We start from the raw sequence: 22,299 nt of genomic DNA, 5'->3' as shown, positions 1-22,299 counted from the left end.
CTTGCGAGAGTAAAGATCTGGTCCGGCTGCTCCACGGCCAGGACCGAAAACCGCATTGTTCCTCTTCAATCTGAGGTTTGACAATCGGCCGAACCCTCCTCTCCAGCACCTTGGAGTAAACATTACCAGGGAGGCTGAGAAGTGTGATACCCCTGTAGTTGGCACACACTCTCTGATCCCCCTTTTGAAGAGGGAACCACCACCCTTTTCTGCCACTCCTTAGGCACTGTCCCAGATTTCCACGCGATGTTGAAGAGGCGTGTCATCCATGACACCCCCTCCACATCCAGAGCTTTCAGCATTTCTGGTCGGATCTCATCAATCCCCGGAGCTTTGCCACTGCGGAGTTGTTTGACTACCTTAGTGACCTCCCCCAGGGAAATAGAATCTGATCCCCCATCATCCTCCGGCTCTGCCTCTACCATAGAGGGCGTGTTGGGATTTAGAAGTTCTTCAAAGTGTTCCTTCCACCGCCCAATAACCTCCTCAGTTGAGGTCAACAGCGTCCCATCTTTGCTGTATACAGCTTGAATGGTTCCCCTTCTCCATGGCTTCTCCGAACTTTTCCCACACCCACTGCTTTGCCTCCCTCACGGCCGAGGCCGCAGCCCTTCGGGCCTGTCGGTACCTTGCAACTGCCTCCGGAGACCTCCGGGACAACAAATCCCGGAAGGCCTCTTTCTTCAGTCGGACGGCTTCCCTGACCACCAGTGTCCACCACGGTGTTCGAGGGTTACCACCCCTTGCGGCACCTAAAACCTTGAGGCCGCAGCTCTCCACCGCGGCTTTGGCAATGGAAGCTTTGAACATTGCCCACTCCGGTTCAATGTCCCCAACCTCCGCAGGGATGCCTGAAAAGCTCCGCCGGAGGTGTGAGTTGAAGATCTCGTGGACAGGGACCTCCTCCAAACGTTCCCAGTTCACCCGCACTACTCGCTTGGGCTTCCCAGGTCTGTCCAGAGTCTTTCCCCACCCCCTGACCCAACTCGCCACCAGATGGTGATCGGTTGACAGCTCTGCCCCTCTCTTTACCGAGTGTCCAAAACATATGGCCTCAGATCCGACGACACGATTACAAAATCGATCATCGACCTTCGGCCTAGGGTGCTCTGGTACCACGTACACTTATGAGCATCCTTATGTTCGAACATGGTGTTTGTTATAGATAATCCATGACTAGCACAGAAATCCAATAACAAACATCCACTTGAGTTCAGATCAGGGAGGCCGAGATATTACAATCTGATTTTATTAAATCATTTTTTATGAGAGAATGGATGCAACAATAAATCTAAGGGTATCAAAGACCTGTCATTGCTCCATCTTGTGTGGCTGAATGCCACTTGCCCCTATAAGAAGTTGGACGCTGTCCATACGGGGCCGCAAACTATTTAGCATGCCAGAGTCTTGTTTGTTTTCAGACTTAACCTAAAGGGCGTCTGTGGTTCAGGTGGTAGAGCGGGTCGGCCACTAATCGCAGGGTTGGTGGTTCGATTCCCGGCCCACATGACTCCACATGGCGAAGTGTCCTTGGGCAAGACACTGAACCGAATGTTGCTCCCAATATCAGGCTAGTGTCTTGCATGTCAGCTCTGCCATCATTGGTGTGATTGTGTGTGTTATTGGGTGAATGGGACATGGTGTAAAGTGCTTTGGTAACCGCTAAGGTTATAAAAGGCGCTATATAAGTGCAGACCATTTACCATTTAACCAGACAAATCGCTCCACCAACTAAGAACAGTCATGTACCACCACCCACAGAATTGAGAAAGAGCTGTCAATCCTTTCCGTGTCCGGGAAGTCTGACAAACAGATTATTCCATTGTTTATTTGTGTGTTTGACTATATTCAACGATTGGCAGTTACTGACATTTGCAAAATGATGTAATATTAAGTTCACACAAATGCATATTTTTCTGATTATATGGTTTGAATGTTAATTACACTGCTAAGCTAACCAAGGATGTGCCTACAGTGCATCCGGAAAGTATTCTCAGCATTTCACTTTTTCCACATTTTGTTATGTTGCCTTATTCCAAAATTTATTAAATTCATTATTTTCCTCAAAATTCTACAAACATTACCCCATAATGACAACGTGAAAGAAGTTTGTTTGAAATCTTTGCAAATTTATTAAAAATAAAAAAAACGAAGTGCCTTTGCCATGACACTCAAAATTGAGCTCAGGTGTATCCTGTTTCCACTGATCATCCTTGAGATGTTTCTACAACTTGATTGGTGTACACCTGTGGTAAATTCAGTTGATTTGACATGATTTGGAAAGGCACACACCTGTCTATATAAGGTCCCACACTTAACAGTGCATGTCAGAGCACAAACCAAGCCATTGTATCGAGGCACAGATCTGGGGAAGGGTACAGAAACATTTTGGCTGCATTGTAGGTTCCAATGAGCACAGTGGCCTCCATCATCCATAAATGGAAGAAGTTTGGCACCACCAGGACTCTAGTTAGAGCTGGCCGCCCGGCCAAACTGAGCAATCGGAGGAGAAGGGCCTTAGTCAGGGAGGTGACCAAGAACCAGATGGTCACTCTGACAGAGCTCCAGCGTTTTTCTGTGGAGAGAGGAGAATCTTCCAGAAGAACAACCATTTCTGCAGCACTTCACCAATCAGGCCTGAATGGTAGAGTGGCCAGACGGAAGGCACTCCTCAGTAAAAGGCACATGACAGCCTGCCTGGAGTTTGCCAAAATTCACATGAAGGACTCTCAGACCATGAGAAACTAAATTCTCTGGTCTGATGAAACAAAGATTGAACTCTTTGGCCTGAATGGCAAGGGTCATGTCTGGAGGAAACCAGGCACCGCTCATCACCTGGCCAATACCATCCCTACAGTGAAGCATGGTGGTGGCAGCATCATGCTGTGGGGATGTTTTTCAGCAGCAGGAACTGGGAGACTAGCAGGATCGAGGGAAAGATGAATGCAGCAATGTACCGAGTCATCCTTGATGAAAACCTGCTCCAGAGCCCTCTAGACCTCAGACTGGGCTGAAGGTTCATCTTCCAACAGAACAACGACCCCAAGCACACAGCCAGGAGTGAGGAGATAACAAAGGAGTGGCTACGGAACAACTCTGTGAATGTCCTTGAGTGGCCCAGCCAGAGCCCAGACATGAACCCGATTGAACATCTCTGGAGAGATCTGAAAATGGCTGTGCACCGACGCTCCCCTTCCAAACTGATGGAGCTTGAGAGGTCCTGCAAAGACAAAAATTGGTGTGCCAAGCTTGTAGCATCATACTCAATAAGACTTGAGGCTGTAATTGGTGCCAAAGGTGCTTCAACAAAGTATTGAGCAAAGGCTGTGAATACTTATGACTTGTGATTTTTTTTTTTTCGTTTTTTATTTTTAATAAATTTGCAAAGATTTCAAACAAACTTCTTTCACGTTGTCGTTATGGGGCATTGTTTGCAGAATTTTTAGGAAAATTATTAATTTAATCAATTTTGGAATAAGGCTGAAACATAACAAAATTTGTAAAAAGTGAAGCGCTGTGAATACTTTCTGGATGCACTGTAGCTTGATTTACAGTGGCTCTGTTTGAAGTCCTCCATACTTCACAGTACACTGCCTACTATTTAAACAAATACATATGTCAAGATATGGTGCACTTGGTGAACAGTGACTCTGATGTGTTTACTTGCAGGCATTAGAGCGCTTTTATGAGGCTGTTATGCAGGGGATTCTCAGACACTTCAGTTTTGATGGTGAATTTCCTAGTTTTCTCATTTCTTTTTTCAGAGAAGAGGATAAACAAATGCTGATGTTGTTTTTTTATGTATGTGTTTGTCAGTGGTGAAGTGTATTCTGGTGGCCAGTCCAGGTTTCGTGAAAGATCAGTTCATCTCATACATGTTCAAAGAGGCAGTAAGACAAGATTGTAAAATCCTGCTGGAGAACAGACCCAAATTCATGCTGGTACACGCCTCATCCGGACACAAGTACTCACTAAAAGGTCTCTGACTTCCTCTCAACATTCCTTTATTCGCCTTTTAATGTTCATTATAACTTTCAATAAAATGGTTTGACAAACATAATTTTCTGTCCTGTGTTGACGTAGTTCGTATTTGAACAGGACGTTTTTGGACATATTAAAGGGCTATTGAGCAACATATTTAACAGCCAATGACTTTAGTTTTTAGTTTGTCACATTCTGGCAAAACCATGATTTGCTGATTCCTATTGCTAGTCGGTGAAAGGTGGAATTATGGGGAGGGACGTTCTCTCAATAGAGAGCATTTAAATGGACAAAAAAAATGGGATGCACCCGTCAGTGCAAGATGATGTCATCAATATTTTCCTTTTGTTTTACTGAAAGAGAAATACTGCAAATCTGCTAAAAGTGTGTTTTGTCAACATATATGTTAGCTTTGAAGCTAACAGACATGGGCTGAAAGATTTCATGGGGTTTTAAAACCTACAAATATGATGTTATTTCCACAGAAGTTCTGTCTGATCCAGCAGTCACAGCTCGATTGTCTGACACAAAGGTTTGATTTTATTCTTCATTGCACGGATTCATTGCATAATGTGTTTATCATTCTGTGAGTACAGTGCGGTGTTCATTTGTTCTGTGTGGTTTTCTCTGTGTTTTAGGCAGCTGGAGAGGTGAAGGCTCTGGAAGACTTTTACAAAATGCTTCAACAGGAGCCTGATCGAGCTTACTATGGGTAAATAAAATCACTTCTACTGAAATCATTAGAGGTCAACTGATATTGGATTTTGCCCATTTGTAAGGTGGTGTAAAATCTGATAACCGATTAATCATTTAAATGTGTTATGTTTTTAAGAAAACGTTCTTAGTTTTTTTTATCATCAGGCACAGACATGGAGGCTACAAGAGTCCAAATTGAATGAAATCCCAAATGCAGTTTATTCTGCAACCAAAAACCCAATAACAACCAGAAAGAAAATTCAGATTTGGTGAATAACGTGGTGCTTTTAACAATAAAAAAGCATGAAATACATGCACACTCACACTCTTACAATCATCTATAACTTATTACAATATAAACACTATAAAGTAGTACTGTCAGTTATTTACACAGTATAAAGTTAGAAATGTACTAAAATAGTACCAATTCAAGTAACATTGAACATTTCCCAAAGTCTAAGTGGGAGGTTGACAAATTAAAATGCACTCACTGAGTACTTAATTAAGAACACCTGTTCATGTGATTATCTAATCAGTGTGACAGGAGTACTGTGCATAAAATCATGCAGATATGGGTCAGAAGCTTCATTTATGTTCACATCAACCATCTTAATGGGTAAAAATGTGATCTCAGTGATTTGGACCCTGGCATGATTGTTGGTGCCAGATGGGCTGGTTCAAGTATTTCTGTAACTGATGATCTCTTGGGATTTTCACACACAACAGTCTCTAGAATTTACTTTGAATGGTGCCAAAAACAAAAAAACATCCAGTGAGCAGCAGTTCTGCAGATGGAAATGTCTTGATGAGAGATGTCAACAGAGAATGTGCCAGACTGGTTTGAGTTGACAGAAAGGCTACGGTATCTCAGATAACCACTCTGTACAATTGTAGTGAGCAGAATAGCATCTCAGAATGCACAACACGTTGAACCTTGAGGCGGATGGGCTACAACACCAGAAGACCACGTCTGGTTCCACTTCTGTCAGCCAAGAACAGAAAGCTGAGGCTACAGCGGGCACAGCCTCACCAAAACTGGACGGTTGAAGACTGGAAATGTGTAGCCTGGTCTGATGAATCTCGATTTCTGCGAGGTACACCGATGGTAGGGTCAGAATTTGGTGTGAACGGCATGAATCTATGGACCCAACTTGCCTTGTGTTGACAGTCCAGGCTGGTAGCGGTTGTGTAATGGTTTGGGGAACACTTGGGGCCGTTAATACCAATCAATGAATGCCACAGCCTATTTGAATTGTTGCTGACCATATGCATCCCTTCATGGCCACACTTTACCCATCATCTAATGAATACTTCCAGCATGATAATGCACCATGTCACAAAGTAAAAGTACTCTCAAACTGTTTTCATGAACATGACAGTAACTACAATTCCATCCAAGGCTTTTTTGCTGAAAAAGTTTTAGTGCATCAAAATAAAGCTGATGGAAATGCAAGTTATCGCTAAAACTTCACAAGTGTTGACATAATATTTTTCCGTTTAACTATAGCACATAAACTCTTCGTCGATACTTCAAATGTCGCGAAAAACTGGTTTGGAAACACTTTTTGTCGAAAATTGGCATTAACGCAAAAATATAGTGTCATATGATAGAATGTGCCCCAATTGTTAGCCTCTTAATCATGATGACAAGGTATACATCCTTGAATGACAGTTTATTGTACGTGATTATGGATTGACCTTAACGGCATATAGATCTGATGCAGCAAACATGACACTTCCAGGAGTGTCATCACGCACACCATTTGTATTGACAAAAGGTAATTTGAATGGAAATGGGCAGAAGACGGCAAATTTCGCAAAAATTTATTACGCATTTTCACTTTGTCAATAACAAAATAGCATGTAAAATGGATGGAAACTAGACAGAGTTCACAGTTCATAAGTGGCCTTCCCATGCATCGGAGCTGAATCCAGTAGAATAACTTTAGAATGTGGTAGAATGGGAGATTCGCAGCATGAATGTGCAGCTGACGAATCTGCAGGATTTGTGTGATGCAATCATGTCAACATAGACCAGAATCTCAAAGGAATGTTTCCAACGTCTTGTAGAATCCATGCCATGAAGAATTGAAGCTGTTTTGAGAGCAAAGGGAGGACCTACCCAGTATTAGTATAGTGTTCCTAATAAAGTGCTCAGTGTATGTAGTCCCAGTAGTTTGCATATTCATTGCAATGGGCATTCATTATCTTAAACACTTGTCTCCCACAATATTAATAGAGGCTTTCCACTTTGCTACAGCAATCGTAAAGCCACATTTACATGATTTCCCCTTTTGAACTCCACATGAAAAGGGCTTCCAGAGAATGTCTTGTTTTGTAAGCACTGGCACTGGTCACATAATGATACTTTATCCAAATTGTCTGGAATGTGATGCCGGCGAAATGCTGGTCGTTCACTCCAGCGGGTCATATGAATGTGGCTAATCACATATCACTTATCTGGGTTAGTTTTTTAAAAACAATTACAGTTAAGAGGTCCTTTCTCCATCACTTGATCACTGTGTGTTTGAGGTGTGTGCAACAATGTAATGACCCCAGAGAGCGCAAAGGTCACGTCCTATTCCAGCCAGTGTTTAGCATTATCACGGAGCTGAATAACATGTCAGAATGTATTGTGAAGATTAACATATTTACCAATCACGATTTAAGAAAAATGTACACAAACATTTGAAACCGGATAGTTTTTGTATGTGTAGTCTATATATTTGCCAAATGAAGGATTTGTATATACTTTTACATTCACCAGATGACATCTTTCATTATTATTCATCAGATATGATGTTGGAGATGAGATGTTCTGACGAGACACGTTTCCATGCGCGCAATTTTATTTGCATGCCTTCGCTTTAAACTATAACACTTGATTTATTATCTCTTTAAAATATGTGTTAAAGTGTGGATATAAATATGGATGAATATTGTCACCGATTTTAGGTGCAGTAAATGCTCAGATATACTTCATATGAAATTGAAGAACAAATGGGTATGATGTCATTTAGAACTAAATCTGCCCAAAACGAGTTGTTTTAGCATTCGTTTCGGTGGATTGTAGCAGCTCGCCTGGATGAACTTTTAAGAAAACTTACAACCGGCTGCCAAACTTCTTACTGCCATTGGACTACGTCATCGGTAGGTGTGACTTGAAGCTCCACCTACAACTTTGTTTACGTTTTTCAGTCAGTATTCAACATGATCACGTGAGCTGGTGCAAATGTACCTACATTAGTACGCTCGTTCACATCGAGATATTTTTCCAAGACCATGTCATGCAGTTTATATTTATTTATTAATTTATTTGAATTAGTCTACAAAAGGAATCAAATACTCTCAAGTGCACATTCACTTATGTGCCATCTGCAGTGAAATCCATTTACACGTCTGCCCAAAGGAAGATATGCCTATCACCATTCTTTTGTATGTATTCTGAATATGAACACTCTTTTATACACTCATCTTTGCAGTAGTATCAGTGTCATCATATATTACAGTAACAGTGTAATCTGAGCATATTATGGCTGCGTATTAGCATCATGAATTCATAATGTAAACAAGACAAAAAACATTCTACAGTGTATATATTACTTTAAATCATCATCGAGTGGTTAAAACAGCTTCTTTTACTGACCTTATGTAAATTTTACTCATAGAATGAGGCATAAAGCCATTGATGACACATTTTAATGTCACATTAGTTATAGGTTTTAATGCCTCCCACAGCGGTGTGGCGGGTGTCTGAATGTTCACTAACAGTATAACGTTGCTCGACTGTTTAGAACTTCTTTTTACCCCTGAACGAAGAAGCACTTTGCGTGAAGCATATCGGGCCTTAAATCCCATCGAGGTGTCAGTAATTGTTTATATTTTACCTCCAAAGGTTGCAGCCACAACCCTCCAACGCCGTCCACAGGGGAAAAAACTATCATTGTCTATTTCTGCCGAAAGCAGATCGTTCCAAATGTATCTATCTGCACTGATTAATTGGCAAAACCAATATATCGAGTCGACCTCTTGGAATAATTTCTGAAATTCAGCAAATACATGCTTTAGGTTAATCAATGACGTAACATCCATGATGTCATTTCTGAGAGTCTGTGCATCAAGTAATCAACAGCTTTTGTTCTGTGCAGGTTGGCTCATGTGGAGAAAGCGAGTGAAGCTTTAGGCATTGACATCTTACTGATCAGTGACAAACTATTCAGGTACTTTGAAAGTAAATAAAGCACTTATATGTTATCACAGACTTTTATAGTGTCCGATTGAATAAGGACATCCTGTCCTTATTGAGGTTCTGCCTCTTTTTACATTTAGGTGTCTTTCCCCTTTTTGTTACGTGTAAACTGAATAAAACTATAAAAATCATCAGTTTCATGCAAGACTCGAAAAGCGGTCCTTTGACTACAGAAGGTCTCTGCAGCTTAAACTTGCCAAGAACCACTCACAGGAAGAGCCATCTGACTGACATCTAATGTGATCAGTCACAGCTTATTTTATTGCTTGATTAGGGAGAGGGGGTTATTTGAGATGTATTATACCATGATAATGTACCAGCTTATAAATGGATAATTTAAAGAATGATGCAGCAATTGTGTGATATATTGGCAATATATCTGCCTATTGGTCAACTTGCTCTCTGGATACCAGCATGGGCCATTAAAAAACGACAACATATCAGTTGACCACTACTATAAAGTAAATCTGTTAGTGTATGATGCCTTGAATCTGATCAGCCAATGAAACTCAAGAAATGGAGATGGCAAACAAGCAGTTGAAGTGGAGCTCCGTGATGGAGGAACAGTTCATTCAGTTTTGGCAGGTCAATAAGTGCCTCTACAATGTCAGCGAAAAGAGTTAATAGGAGTGTGTCAGTCGAAGTATAGGTCTATAATGGGTGCAACATTTATGGGTGTTTCCCAATCTGTGGGCCTTTTCAAACCGGGATGGGCGTGTCTATACTATACAATGAAAGTAGGCAAATCATGTGAAGTGGTTGAAAACTGCTCATCCTGGTTTGATAGCACCCACTGATTGGGAAAAGCCCATTTTTATTCTGCAGAGACATAAATCTCTGTCAGTCGGATATTGAGTGATTCTTAATAATTTGGTGTTAAAAACACCTAGTTTTTATCTGTATCTGTGAGACGTACTCCTTTTGGATTAGTGTAATTTATAGTTTTTTTATTTTCTTGTTAATGGCAGGCATCAGGACATAGCCACTCGCAGCCGTTATGTTCGGCTGGTGGACAACGTCAGAGACAATGGAGGAAATGTTAGGTATCTGCTACATCACAACATGACTTTTACATCATATTATAATGCTACCGGTGTTATGGAGATATTTCGCACTTGACACAAATAATAACTCATCTTTTTTTTCTTCTTCATTGCTTCTGTGGAAGAATGTTCTCAAGTCTGCATGTATCTGGAGAGCGTAAGTTTCGTTTTCAAAATGTTCCAGAAAAACATTTGACATTATTAATTTTGACTGATCCATGTGGTTTGTCTTTGTAGAGTTGAATCAGCTGAGCGGCGTGGCAGCAATCCTGAGGTTCCCCATTGCTGACGTGTCTGAGGCTGAGGACGACAGCAGCTCTGATGAAGCCTAAAATTATCATCATCTCATGGGTCTCATGCTAAAGAGATATTGTTCGAAAGATTGGAGACACGTCACATTTAGGACTGCATGGAGTTAAGACTCCATAACTGCCTTAATAAAGGATCTGAAAGCAATTGAAACATGAAAAAAAAAATTTAATATGTGTCTTAAGAGTAATTATTACGCAGGAAAGCACTAAAGAATACTTAAATGCCAAACAATACTCTAATAATCCATTAGCCACAAAACTAAAACATTTTGTATGTACACAGTACTTAAGAAACATAGAATTACACCCATTCTGTGACAGTAGAGTTAAAGTAATAAATTCACAAATTTCTTAATAGTGATAGATGGATTGATGGTTTCTGAGCAAAAGATGGTTTTGCATCACTGTGTAGCAACTTCAGATTGTAATTTTTCCCACACTATTTGTGCTACAAACACGAATGTACCTCAAATTATGCAGCTTTTTATGGAGAGGTGCGATCTGACCTGAATCATAGAGATTTAAGGGGGGCTCTTTTGACTTGCAATCAATCAACCCAGAACACCCTAGCAACGGCATAGCAAGTATGCTTAAACCACTCAGTAAAACTTTTTTTAGGTAAAAGTTATTTACATGCCAAGTCTGTGTAACCTGGAAGTACTGGAGTAGATGGATTTCCAGTATCTTACCCTGAAGGAAGCAGCAGTGATCTGTTGAGTAATGTGAGATTAGCTGAGCATGTACTAGCATTCATGCCAAATCAAAGGGAATGGTGCCAGTGATGCATACCAAGTTTCGTCTTGGTATGCCACACCGTTGGTAAAATACAGCGTTTTATGAAATAATTGAAAATGGCGAACGTGCAATATGGCCGACATAAAGACATAGGATATCATTCTCCCAATAACTCCCAATGGCTCAATGAATTTATAGAGACCAGTTCCAATATTTAAGGTTATATTCAAAAGTTATAAGCAAACATAGCATTTTTCCATATTTTTACCAGTAGGTGGTGCTGTCCCAAAGCAGCCCAGGTATGCTCAGGTCATTGAGATGATTCTATATACCAAGTTATGTTTCAATATGCCAAAGTGTTGCAAAGATACACAAATTTACACTTATATTTCTGCTCATAACTTTATAAACATGTGGTCAAAAACTAGATATTCTTTTCTCAGATTCTGTGGCTCATGCTGAATACATACCCTGGTTCCAATTTCCACCCAACTAGACTTTCCTTCAATGACAATTTGCCACTCCTACAAATTTAGTCAAATCTTTCCCACATTTGGCTCAGATGATCTTCAGAGCAAGACGCACAGAATCTATCAATAAACGTTTTCATTTTCAAACCATTGTTGAGAAATCAGCTTGCGTATGTGGTGGCAAGGAGGCCAAACACAAAGTGAGGCTTTAGCTAGTCTACACTTTGGCATATTGTATATTTCATTGGCACCATGACCTGAGGGTATCACACCAGTTTAGGGCCACTGCCACCTATTGGGGAGAAATGTGAAAAAGGTCTTTTGCTTATACCTTTTGAATTGTTTGGCCTAAAATCATGAACTTGGCCTCTTTCGCTTCCTTGGGTCATACACAATATGATGTCAATTTCCATGGCCAGCGATGTTGTTCACTGGACATTTTGTTATAAAATTCAATGCTTTGGTGTATCAAGACAAACCTTGATGCATATCATTATCACCATGACCTAAAAATGTCTCAGCAGTTTGGAGACCGCACCAGCTAGTGTTTTCAATGTTATTAATAAATGCTTATAACTTTAAAAATCTTTGTCTACAATCATGAGTCTTCTTAGCAGTGGTGGGCCGTGCATTTACAATCTAGGTCTTCAGTGTGATTCGTCCCATTAAGAAAACACAGTTTCACATTGAATAACACCCTATGACATTGTGCTTCATACATTATGTCACAGCTAACTAGTAATACCAATTGACATTTTAAAAACACATCCACACATGAAAGCCAGAACTTGAAACGACACTTAGTGCTCAAGAAAGCCTAATATTAACTGCAGCATGACTGTTTTGTGAAATGAACGTCTCCAGAACATATGATAATTTTTCATAAGAATCTACCAAGGAGGTCTATAATACCTGGAAAAATCTATCTAATAATATTTGTGATTTAAATGTTGCTTGCAATAAATTTAGTTTCTTCAGGGTACACGGTTATGCTGCGTTCCATTTAAATTTGATGTGGGATATTCCTACTCGATATCTCCAACCATCAGTGGCGGATCAGTGGGCAAGGGCAAATTCTATAGAAATTTTGAAGGCCTGACGGGGTGGAGCTCAGACTCACATGCTGCTTCAGGCAAGTGATTTGTGAAACAGTTGTCACACTTTGATAAAAAAAAAATTATTCTTTTATTTGTAGATTAATTAAGAGTGTAACGTGATTGAGAATAAAAGGATGAAAAATATTTATTAATTTGGCATGTTACGCTAGCAGAGAAGGCTTTGCTGTCCTTGAGAAATTGCCACTGCTCCTTAGATTTGGTATGACTGAAATAATGCTTCTGAAATCACATTTTTGGGCATTATTTGACTGCTCAGTCTTTTTTTCAGAACTAGGGAGCAATATTGGTACTTGCAGCAATATTGTCATTATTGCCTTTGACTTCATTGTGTCATGTTCTTGTTACTTTATGTTCATTAAAAAAAAATATATATATATTTGGTGTTTTAACAGCTTTTAAAAGACTTTCAAGCTCAGCTTGTTTAATTGAAGTATTTGTATAGTACTGTCCCATTTTAACCAATTTCACATCAATGTATCTCTGTATTTTTATATAAATATTAAAAATATACTGATGAGCATTATAACCACCTGCCTAATCTGCTATTGGTCCTCCTTGTGTTGGTCCTCCGTTGGTCCAGCACATCCTACAGATGCTCAATCAATTGAGATCTGGGGAATTTGGAGGTCAGGAAAACACCTTGAACTCTTCATCATGTTCCTCAAACCATTCCCAAACAATGTGTGCAGTGTGGCAGGGCGCATTATCCTGCTGAAAAAGGCCACTGCCATTAGGGAATGCCATTGCCATGAAGAGGTGTACCTGGTCTGCAACAGTGTTTAGGTAGGCGCCACGTGTCAAATTGATACACACACACATATATTTCAGATTTCAAATATGTAGCACCTTTGAAATAGAAAAAACTAAATCATCATATGGTTTAATAACAGTAATGTTAATAATTCCAGGATACCATTTTATCAGGGTTTACATTTTGAACCTTAGAAGTTAAAAAGGAGTTTAAAGCTTATAATTTGACATTGTATTGGCACTTCCCTAAACCAAAACACAAATACATCTTATTTCATTTCAAACAATATGATGCTACATCCTTGTTAAATAAATAATTGAACACTATTTTCAGAGCTTTTACAAGTACCATGGCTTTACCATAATTTTATAGACACGGTGCTCCTGCAAAACCATAGTTATCTACTATGTACACCCCATAGTATATGAACATGGTATCAAAATACTGTAGTATTACCATACTCTTACCATAAAGTACCACCATATGGTGACCAAAAATACTGTCAGTTAGGCGGCTCATACCATAGAATTACCAACTGATATCTTCAATGTACCATGGTACCACCAAAATACTATTTTTAAGGGCCCTGCAACATACATTTCCCCACAGTTTGAGTATCATTACATCTAATCAGTCAGATTTATTCATTAGGACAGTGGTATCCCTTTAACCAGGTTAAGTCCTCTAGCATGCCCCAGTGTAAGTACAGTATCGAGAGGATAACCATGATGTGCATGATCTGGTGACTGTTAAACCAGTAGTCAAACTGCCCAGGACTAAAACGCTCAGGCAGGCGGGAAACATTGACCAGTCCTCCTAGCAAAGCCAGAGTATCCATGGTGAGGTAGAGGCGAAGGGAGGCGGGGCTTCCTCTCCCTGCACCAATTAGACGCAGTAAGAAGAGAAAGAAGCGGAAGAGCGCTTGCCAGGCGAACGACTGAAGACGCTGCATGTTATTCCGTGCTGTGACTGCGCAGTGAACACCATAGCCGGAGAGAAGGAGATATGCTAACATCACTGCATGGCGGGGTGTGGGGTAACATAGAAGAGTGATGTAAATGATGGGCAAAGCACCTGCAAAAACAAAAGTACATGGACATTTAGGCACTGAGAGACACCCTGCAATGATACAGGTGCTGTAATCAATGTGCCATTGTGGAACATCAGCCAGACTTACTACTGGTTTAGACTCTCCAAACAAATGTACAATAGTACACTGTAAACAATTACTGTCAATTTACAGCCAAATTCCTACAGCAATCAACTGTGATTCTTAAATATATTAGTTTGCTGTTAAAAATGTTGCATTCTGGGAGAACAAGAGCAGACTTATTGTGAAGTGACTAGTTTTACTGTAAAAAGCAGTTGTTTGCAAGGCATTAGGGGAAAATTTACATTCAATTTTACAATCAAGATTTCATCTTGGTGAAAGCTAGTGACATTTTGAAACGTCTATTTTAAAAACCCCCATGAAAATTCACGTTTGTGGCACATGGTTACTGTTCATGATGTTTCTAACCAACTCCTCTGTTCTTTATCATCTCACATCAGCCTGTCTGTCTAATGAAAAATCGAATTAAAAAGTATCAATAATCCTTTAAAGCAATGTACTTATTAAATGTCAAATGTTGCCAGGATTGAATAGTATATTTGTTATGAAAAAAACAACAACCTGTATACAGTAAAATAACAGCATAGCACTGCATTGTGGGATATATTGGTAAAATACCCATAAGCTTTCGAGCTTGAATAAGTATGTATGCTTTGAAAATGCATTGGGGCTACACAAATTGTAAAAAGAAAAAAGTACAAAAGTTTTTATTCAGATTTAATAGAAGTCTTAGTTTCTTTCAGTGTTGTTGTTTTGTTCAAACCAATCTCATGAATATTCATACAGAATTTACGAGTTGGCTATTTCATATGACCTCACATGATGTTGTTCGCATTAAATCTTCATCACGTGCAATTCCCGGATGTGTAATGTGGAGTGTGAGTTCCGTGCACGAGGCATTAAGGACTTATTAATATGCCCTTACCCAAACCCCTTATCTAAACGTAACCAACCAGTAGAGTGTGTAAATACGACAGGAAGCTGTTGTGTGTAACAGAAGCAAGTAACTGTCCAGCGTCGTCATTGGCTGTAGGAATTCGTAGGAATTCAGTGCAGTCGCACGATATCATACGAATTAACCAATTCAGAAAAGTCGTATGAATCCTGACGATTTCGTCATGAGACCATGTTGGGTTTCTTTGAAGTCACCATTTTAGTGTTCTCTAGAGCAGGGGTGGGTTTACATTTTTCGAGGCCCCAAGAAACCGTCCAAGCTGGGACCTCATTTTAAAAATATATAAAATGTAAAAATGTTATATATATATATATATAAAGCCTAGACGTCAGGATATGTAGGTAAGCACTGTTGCTCTCTAGTGTTCTCAGGAGAGAAACTAATAACTGATAACTGCTTATGAAGCTGAATATTGTTTTTTGACTTGAATGATCTGTGTCAACTCCAACTCTCAGCTTCCTGCTTCCCATTTATGGGATATCCTGCACCCACACAAAACGACTGACAGGCAAAAGTGTCTCAAAGTCTTCTGATTGGCTAAATAAAGATTTTTGTTTGACGTTTACAGTTACTAGCACGCAGAGTGTCGCAGAGACAGGTGTGATATTTCAGGGCATCTAATTCAGTGATGTCTGTCAGGTTTTTGGAACATTGTGTGCCATTCCATAAAAAAAATCTATAACAGCAGCTCCAGCATTTTAAGGACTCTATGAAATGGTTTGATGTGCGCAGTGTTCTTTCATGTTTTGATGTTTTTTTTATATTGAAACAGGATGTAGGGGCAGGACGTACTGAAGGGCTTATGCTGCGTTCCATTCAAAGTCAAATGTAGGATATTTCTACTTGATATCTCCAACTATAAAGACATGCCATTGCCCTTAGCTCCGAAGATGACATATAAGGAAACAAAATCTGCATCCCAAACTGCATACTACTGCACTGTTCTACGTATTTGTAGTGTAAATAGTATGTTCACACTAAAAGCCTTGATATATTTCTGTAGAACTTCTCATTCGTTCTTCTTTCATGGGTAAAAAGAAGTTCTAAACAGCTGAGTAACGGTATACTGTCTCCGAACATTCAGACACCCGCTACACTTCTGTAGGAGGCGTGTAGAGGAGCATTTAAACATGGGGATACTCAGTAAAACCTTAAATAATGTGACTTTAAAATGTGTTATCAATGAATTTATGCCTCATTCTGTGAGTAGAATTCAAAATCAGAGTTCTAGATTTCTGCACAAGTTTTCAAGTTGGAAGTCAAACTTCATGTGGTATTATATTGTACTTTTAGTTTAGAGTTTAATGGAATTCCGCATTATCCCTTTTTTAACCTTTAGTTAGCGTCAGTAGCCTTTAGTTAATGGCAAACTCCGACAAAACCATACTTGATAGCATAGATGAAAGCAATGAAGAGTCCTTCAAAATGAATCAATTCCAACTTCTTCCATCACAACTAATTGATATTTAGGAGCACATCCTAAGACATACTGACAAACCACAATTTGTGACTTGAAAGATGAAAGTGTTGTTTATGAATAAAGGATAGGGTCATTCTCATTCTAAAGAACAAAAATGAAATACCCCCCTGAGCAGGAGATGATGTAATCAGTATTTTTGTCTATTAAACCAATGGGTGAAGGATTAATCTCCATTTACTATCATTCAAAAGTCTCTGTGTATTGTGTTTTTGTTTTTTTGGAACATATAATTCACAAATATTTTCTAAATATAATTTATATTACACCAGATGTTTACCAGTTCCCGTTTTTTTGGAAGGCTTTTAAAAGCATGAAATGGATTTGGGTAAGGGGTTAGGACTGTGCATGCCAATCAGTGGCATGATGTCATTTTCCTGCACCAGATGGATTAGTCACATGGCATTTACAGCTCAAGTAGTTGGCTCAAAAATGTAACTAGCCAGTAGCCTTTAGTTTAGCCATAAATTATGATTATTAGTCAGATACAAATGGTGGAAGGGACATTCTCATTCTAACTTTATGCAATATAAGTCTGTCTGGTGCAAGATGAGTCATTAATACTTTTGATCCATTATCCCCGAAGAAAAATACTGTACATTTTAAATGTGATGTATACTTGCTGTTCAACATGTTTGTGTTGACATTGCATAATTTGGCTAGCATCTACCAAGCAGCAAATACATTTGCACCAAAACACTGAGGTTGACTGATTGCATGGTCTATGACATCAACAACAAAAGTTATGGAAAGCGATTGCTCCTTCCTTTTAAAAGTTATACTGTACGATAAACTTATTTATTTTGCTCTCTACACTATGCACAGTTATTGAGTAGATAGATTTAATTGTTTGCATTTCTAATTGTTTATAACCTGCGGCCTGTAACCTCCGACCCTTTGTCAGGTCATGTCCCTTCAGATGATAACCACTACTGTACACCAGTGTGTGACTGTCATCACTGTATAATACTAAACTTGGTAGTTACTCACCAAGAGTGTTTACGAGACAGACACCAAACATGTCGAGGCACAGCAGCGTGTCATATATTGGTGCTCCGTCTTCATGGTTCATGAAGAGATGATAAAAGACTGAACATACGGTTGGAGAAAGACAAGCCAGATAATGAACCACACCGATCCACCACTCATCCACTTCCGCCCAGGGGATACTGAGAGGCAGAAACAGCAGAAAACAGATGAATGGGATACCTGATGGAGTAAACAACCAGAAGAGAAGTGTTACAATCCCAGACTGGATTGATATAAGCAAAATCAACCACTGCGATAGAGTGCATTCAGAGTGAGCCAGCCAAATGTGTTCGTGTGTTCACTGACTTTGTGGCATATATCAGAAATTAGGGCATTTTTTGTGTTCAATTAATATAAGAATTAAAAAGTATTTATCAAGCATTTATAACATGTAAGTTAAAATGCTCACTAATTGACAAGTATTGCATGAAAGTTGCCAACTTTTCTGGGCTCAGTCTCATCTTAGATGGAAAGTACATTTACATTTATGCATTTGGCAGACACTTTTATCCGAAGCGACTTACAGTGCACTTATTACAGAGACAATCCCCCCGGAGCAACCTGGAGTTAAGTGCCTTGCTCAAGGACACAATGGTGGTGACTGTGGGGATCAAACCAGTGACCTTCTGATTACCAGTTATGTGCTTTAGCCCACTACGCCACCAGCACTCCACAGTAGAACAGTGGAACTGTGTTTTTTGCTCTGAAGAGTCCACATTACAAAAAGGAAAAAGGCTATCCAAGCTGTTATTTGCATCAGGTCCAAAAGTCAGTGTCTGTATGGGCCAGTGGTGTGTCAGTGCCCTTGGCATGGGTAACTCGCACATCTATGAGAACCCCATGAATGCAGACTGTCTCCAATTGAGAATGTGTGGTGCATTTTGAAGTGCATAATATGGCAAGACCTTGTACAATTGTGCAGCTAAAGACCCATATAATGGATGAATGTGGGAAAATTCCATTTTTTAAACTTAACAAATTGTGATGTTTTACAGTGGTAAACACTCGACTGTCCCAAATCTTTGGAATGTGTTGCAATCATTTGAATTGAAATGACTGTACAAAGAAGAAGAATGAAATTCACAAGGTAATATATCATTTAATGTACATACTACAATATAGCAAAGAGTGATTATGATTTACAAATCACACATTTTAGTTTTTATAAGCATTTTTCATACTGTTCTAACTTTTTTGGAATTGGGGTTGTACCTATTTATAGTTCTACCTTAGAGTATAATGCATTATAACAGAAGCAACATCCAATTTTGTCTGCAGAAGTTATAATCAGTGGAGTCCGCCAAGGGTGGGCTGGGGTGGGCCTGACCCCACCCATTTAGATGTATTATAATAAGTACATTACAAAAGTAAATTCCACAAACTAATACATTTGATAAACTTCCACAAGCAGGCCTATAGAAAGTTTACAGCAGATGTTGTAGCCCTGATTACAGCATCACTTCAACGACAGTAATTCCCAAACTACAATTACGTGTAATCCCTCATAATGCTATTTACTTGTCCTTGTGAAGTGTGTAAGGGGGTGATCAACAGAGAAAGTAATCCTAAATGACAAGTTTAGAAGGTTCCCTTCGTCTGTGAGGCAGCCAGTGGATTTTCCTACCTTTTCTCAGAAATTATGCCATCAGTGGCACAATTATATTTACAAAATCCCTGTGCAGATCTATTAATTCACAGAAAATAGCTGGTTATGTACATACAAATTCATTTCATTGCAAATGATGCCGTTTGTTTTTCCATACCATGTGTATATATGTTCCCAAATTCATTGTGCAGATAGAACAAACTCCGCAGACAGTCTCTGTAGGTCGATATCGGCCGGTATCCCGTCAGAACATACTTATTAAACTGAAGATGTGCTGGTGAATTTTTAAAATCCATTAGTTTTGGCCCAATAAAAAAAGCCATGGCAAAAAAAGGAAAAGAAAAATGGTCAGGTGTCGTTGACCAACTTCCTGACCTTCCCTTGGGAGGAAAGCCTGTGGTCTCTTTGAATGATATAAATCAGGTTATAAATGCATCATTTGTCATTTGATTGCCTTCGCTAGAGACTGCAAAACTTGCTGACATCTGATATTCTTGGAAGTGCCGGTATGTACTGCAGCGACTTGTTGCTAGAGACAGGCTTAGTGTTTTAGCCAATCAGCATTCAGGCTGAGCAGAGGTCAGCTCATGAGAGATTACAGTTCCTTAAGTCCGAACACTGGCCAACTGACAGACTTTGACACATGTGCTTTGCATTTCTCTAGTACTATGGCTTTAACAATTTAAATGGGCGTAAATGGGCACCAAGATACAATTTACGCACTAGTGAATATCTGAATTAAACCATTAAACGTAGGTGAAACGTAACAAACTAGATATTTGCGGTGCACTTTCTGGTGTGCGCTACCTGTGTCACCGGCATGCCAAGTTTCAAAACCTACAAAATAAATATAGGATACTACAGTGAATAAATGTCAGTGTTTCTATTCTGTTGTATTGGTATTTATTTATTGCCCCTTATTAATTTTAATTTTAAATATAGGCTACTATTATATTTACTTATTTTAACATATTTTAACATGTAATTTATTTCTGCTGAGAGTTACGCAAGACAAAATTCAGTCATATTATGCGACTACGCATTACTTTACGGAGTGCAAACAATCTACTAGCTGTAAGTTGTACTAGCTAAGTCTTGCTTTAAAGCTGCACTCGGTGCCCATTTATATTGTAATGGCTGGGGCAACTGTCCCCAGTTGCTTAAAAGTAATTGCAAAAATGGCTCCAAAAAGTCAGTTCTAAAAAAAGCTCTAACCTAATCTTTTTATCTAATACAATGACATTCCGACATTTCTAAGTGTCCAAATACTTTTTGGGTACACATATTGGGATTGTAATATTTTTAAGAGTTCATAAAAATCTATGAAATAAATTGTATAAGCTATATTTTTGACAAGGTATTAGCATAGAGTTGACAAAAGATACACCGCTACATCATGCCTTGTTCGCTGTGTTTACTAATGGCAGTTTTGTATCAGAACTAAAGATGTCCGGTCACAAATGAATCACTCATTTGAGTCAGTTCTTTACAATAAATTGGTCACATGTGATAGATAGATAAGATTTACCTTTTATCAAAAGCTACACACAGAATTACAGGATAAGATGAATAGTATACTGTATGCAAGTAGTTTTTATACAGAAATGTGCAAATTAAATTCAGTTTAAATGGGTATGGGTTTGAGGTAGTAGAATAAATATACAAAATAAAATGTTAAACAAGTGATTTCATATTGAACACGTGTTTGTAGTGGTAGTAGTATAAATATGTAAATACAATAAAATGTAAAAATCTGTGATTTTACATGTTGAACTTGTGTTTTTATTGGTGGCAAGTCTAAATAATAATTTACATGTTTTGTTTTTACGTGCACATATGTATTGCACCTAATGTATACTTGTATGCTGTATTGTAATAAACTGTAATATACTGTACCAAGACTTTGATAAACGTCATGTGAAAACGCTCTGTGATGCTCTGTGCATCTGCAAATGAAAACAATTTAGCAAACTACTTTTGGAGTGTAGCTTGTAGTGTAACTTGCTACTTTATCTGAAGTGTAGCTTTTAGCTTAGCTTACCTTATTTTTCTGTTGATTAGTTTGTAGCTTAACTAGCTAAATTGTTTGAGTAGCTTTCCCAACACTTCACAAGTGCAACCTACCTAAACATCGTTGCAGACCAGGTACACCTCTTCATGGCAATGATATACCCTGATGGCAGTGGCCTCTTTCAGCAGGATAATGCACACTGCCACACTGCACACATTGTTCAGGAATGGTTTGAGGAACATGATGAAGTGTTCAAGGTGTTGCCCTGACCTCCAAATTCCCCAGATTTCAATCCGATTGAGCATCTGTGGGATGTGCTGGACCAACAAGTCCGTTTTACGGCAGTTCCGCCTCACAACTTACAACTTATCTAAATAACTTGAAGGATCTGCTGCTAATGTTTTGGTGCCAGATACCACAGGACACCTTCAGGGGTCTTGTGGAGTCCATGCCTCAGTGGGTCGGCACTGTTTTGGTGGCCATCGTAGGACCAACGTCATATTAGGCAGGTGGTCATAATGTTTTGGATCATCAGTGTATATCCTTATAATATACTCTCACATGGTTTGAACATTTGTCATCTAATCCAATGACATTCAGATATTTTGAAGTGTGACTTAATTGTTCAACTTTTTTGGAGCCCATCACATTTTCTTTGATGCTATCCTGCAATTAAAGAGAGTTGAATACTCTAAAGACAACAACTGTAAGCATAGGTTGGGTTTAGATGTCATTTTTATTTTTTCAAAAGTGTCT

At 39.1% G+C, this 22,299-nt stretch overlaps 2 protein-coding genes across 2 annotated transcripts in view; one reads left to right on the top strand and one right to left on the bottom strand.

Moving 5' to 3' along the window:
- The window catches only part of pelo (pelota mRNA surveillance and ribosome rescue factor), a 29,935-nt gene extending 16,877 nt beyond the window's left edge, over positions 1 to 13,058 (top strand). The window contains exons 6-13 of the mRNA XM_052102791.1: positions 3,670 to 3,730; positions 3,817 to 3,978; positions 4,467 to 4,513; positions 4,620 to 4,693; positions 8,826 to 8,897; positions 9,895 to 9,969; positions 10,095 to 10,126; positions 10,207 to 13,058. Of these exons, the coding sequence (XP_051958751.1) occupies positions 3,670 to 3,730; positions 3,817 to 3,978; positions 4,467 to 4,513; positions 4,620 to 4,693; positions 8,826 to 8,897; positions 9,895 to 9,969; positions 10,095 to 10,126; positions 10,207 to 10,301 (618 nt within the window). The 3' untranslated portion in view covers positions 10,302 to 13,058. The remainder of the gene's footprint in view (positions 1 to 3,669; positions 3,731 to 3,816; positions 3,979 to 4,466; positions 4,514 to 4,619; positions 4,694 to 8,825; positions 8,898 to 9,894; positions 9,970 to 10,094; positions 10,127 to 10,206) is intronic.
- Positions 13,059 to 13,512: 454 nt separating this feature from the next.
- paqr4b (progestin and adipoQ receptor family member IVb) lies at positions 13,513 to 20,016 on the bottom strand. The gene is made up of 3 exons (XM_052102793.1): positions 19,690 to 20,016; positions 17,888 to 18,106; positions 13,513 to 14,428 (listed from the first exon to the last, which is right to left on the bottom strand). Exons 1-3 carry the CDS (start codon positions 19,853 to 19,855, stop codon positions 13,995 to 13,997), a joined length of 819 nt encoding a protein of 272 aa, XP_051958753.1. The 5' UTR covers positions 19,856 to 20,016; the 3' UTR covers positions 13,513 to 13,994.
- Positions 20,017 to 22,299: the final 2,283 nt, after the last annotated feature.

The sequence above is a fragment of the Xyrauchen texanus genome, chromosome 33, assembly GCF_025860055.1.
Source record: "Xyrauchen texanus isolate HMW12.3.18 chromosome 33, RBS_HiC_50CHRs, whole genome shotgun sequence".
Lineage (NCBI taxonomy): Eukaryota > Metazoa > Chordata > Actinopteri > Cypriniformes > Catostomidae > Xyrauchen > Xyrauchen texanus.
This window is presented reverse-complemented; position numbering and strand designations above follow the sequence as displayed.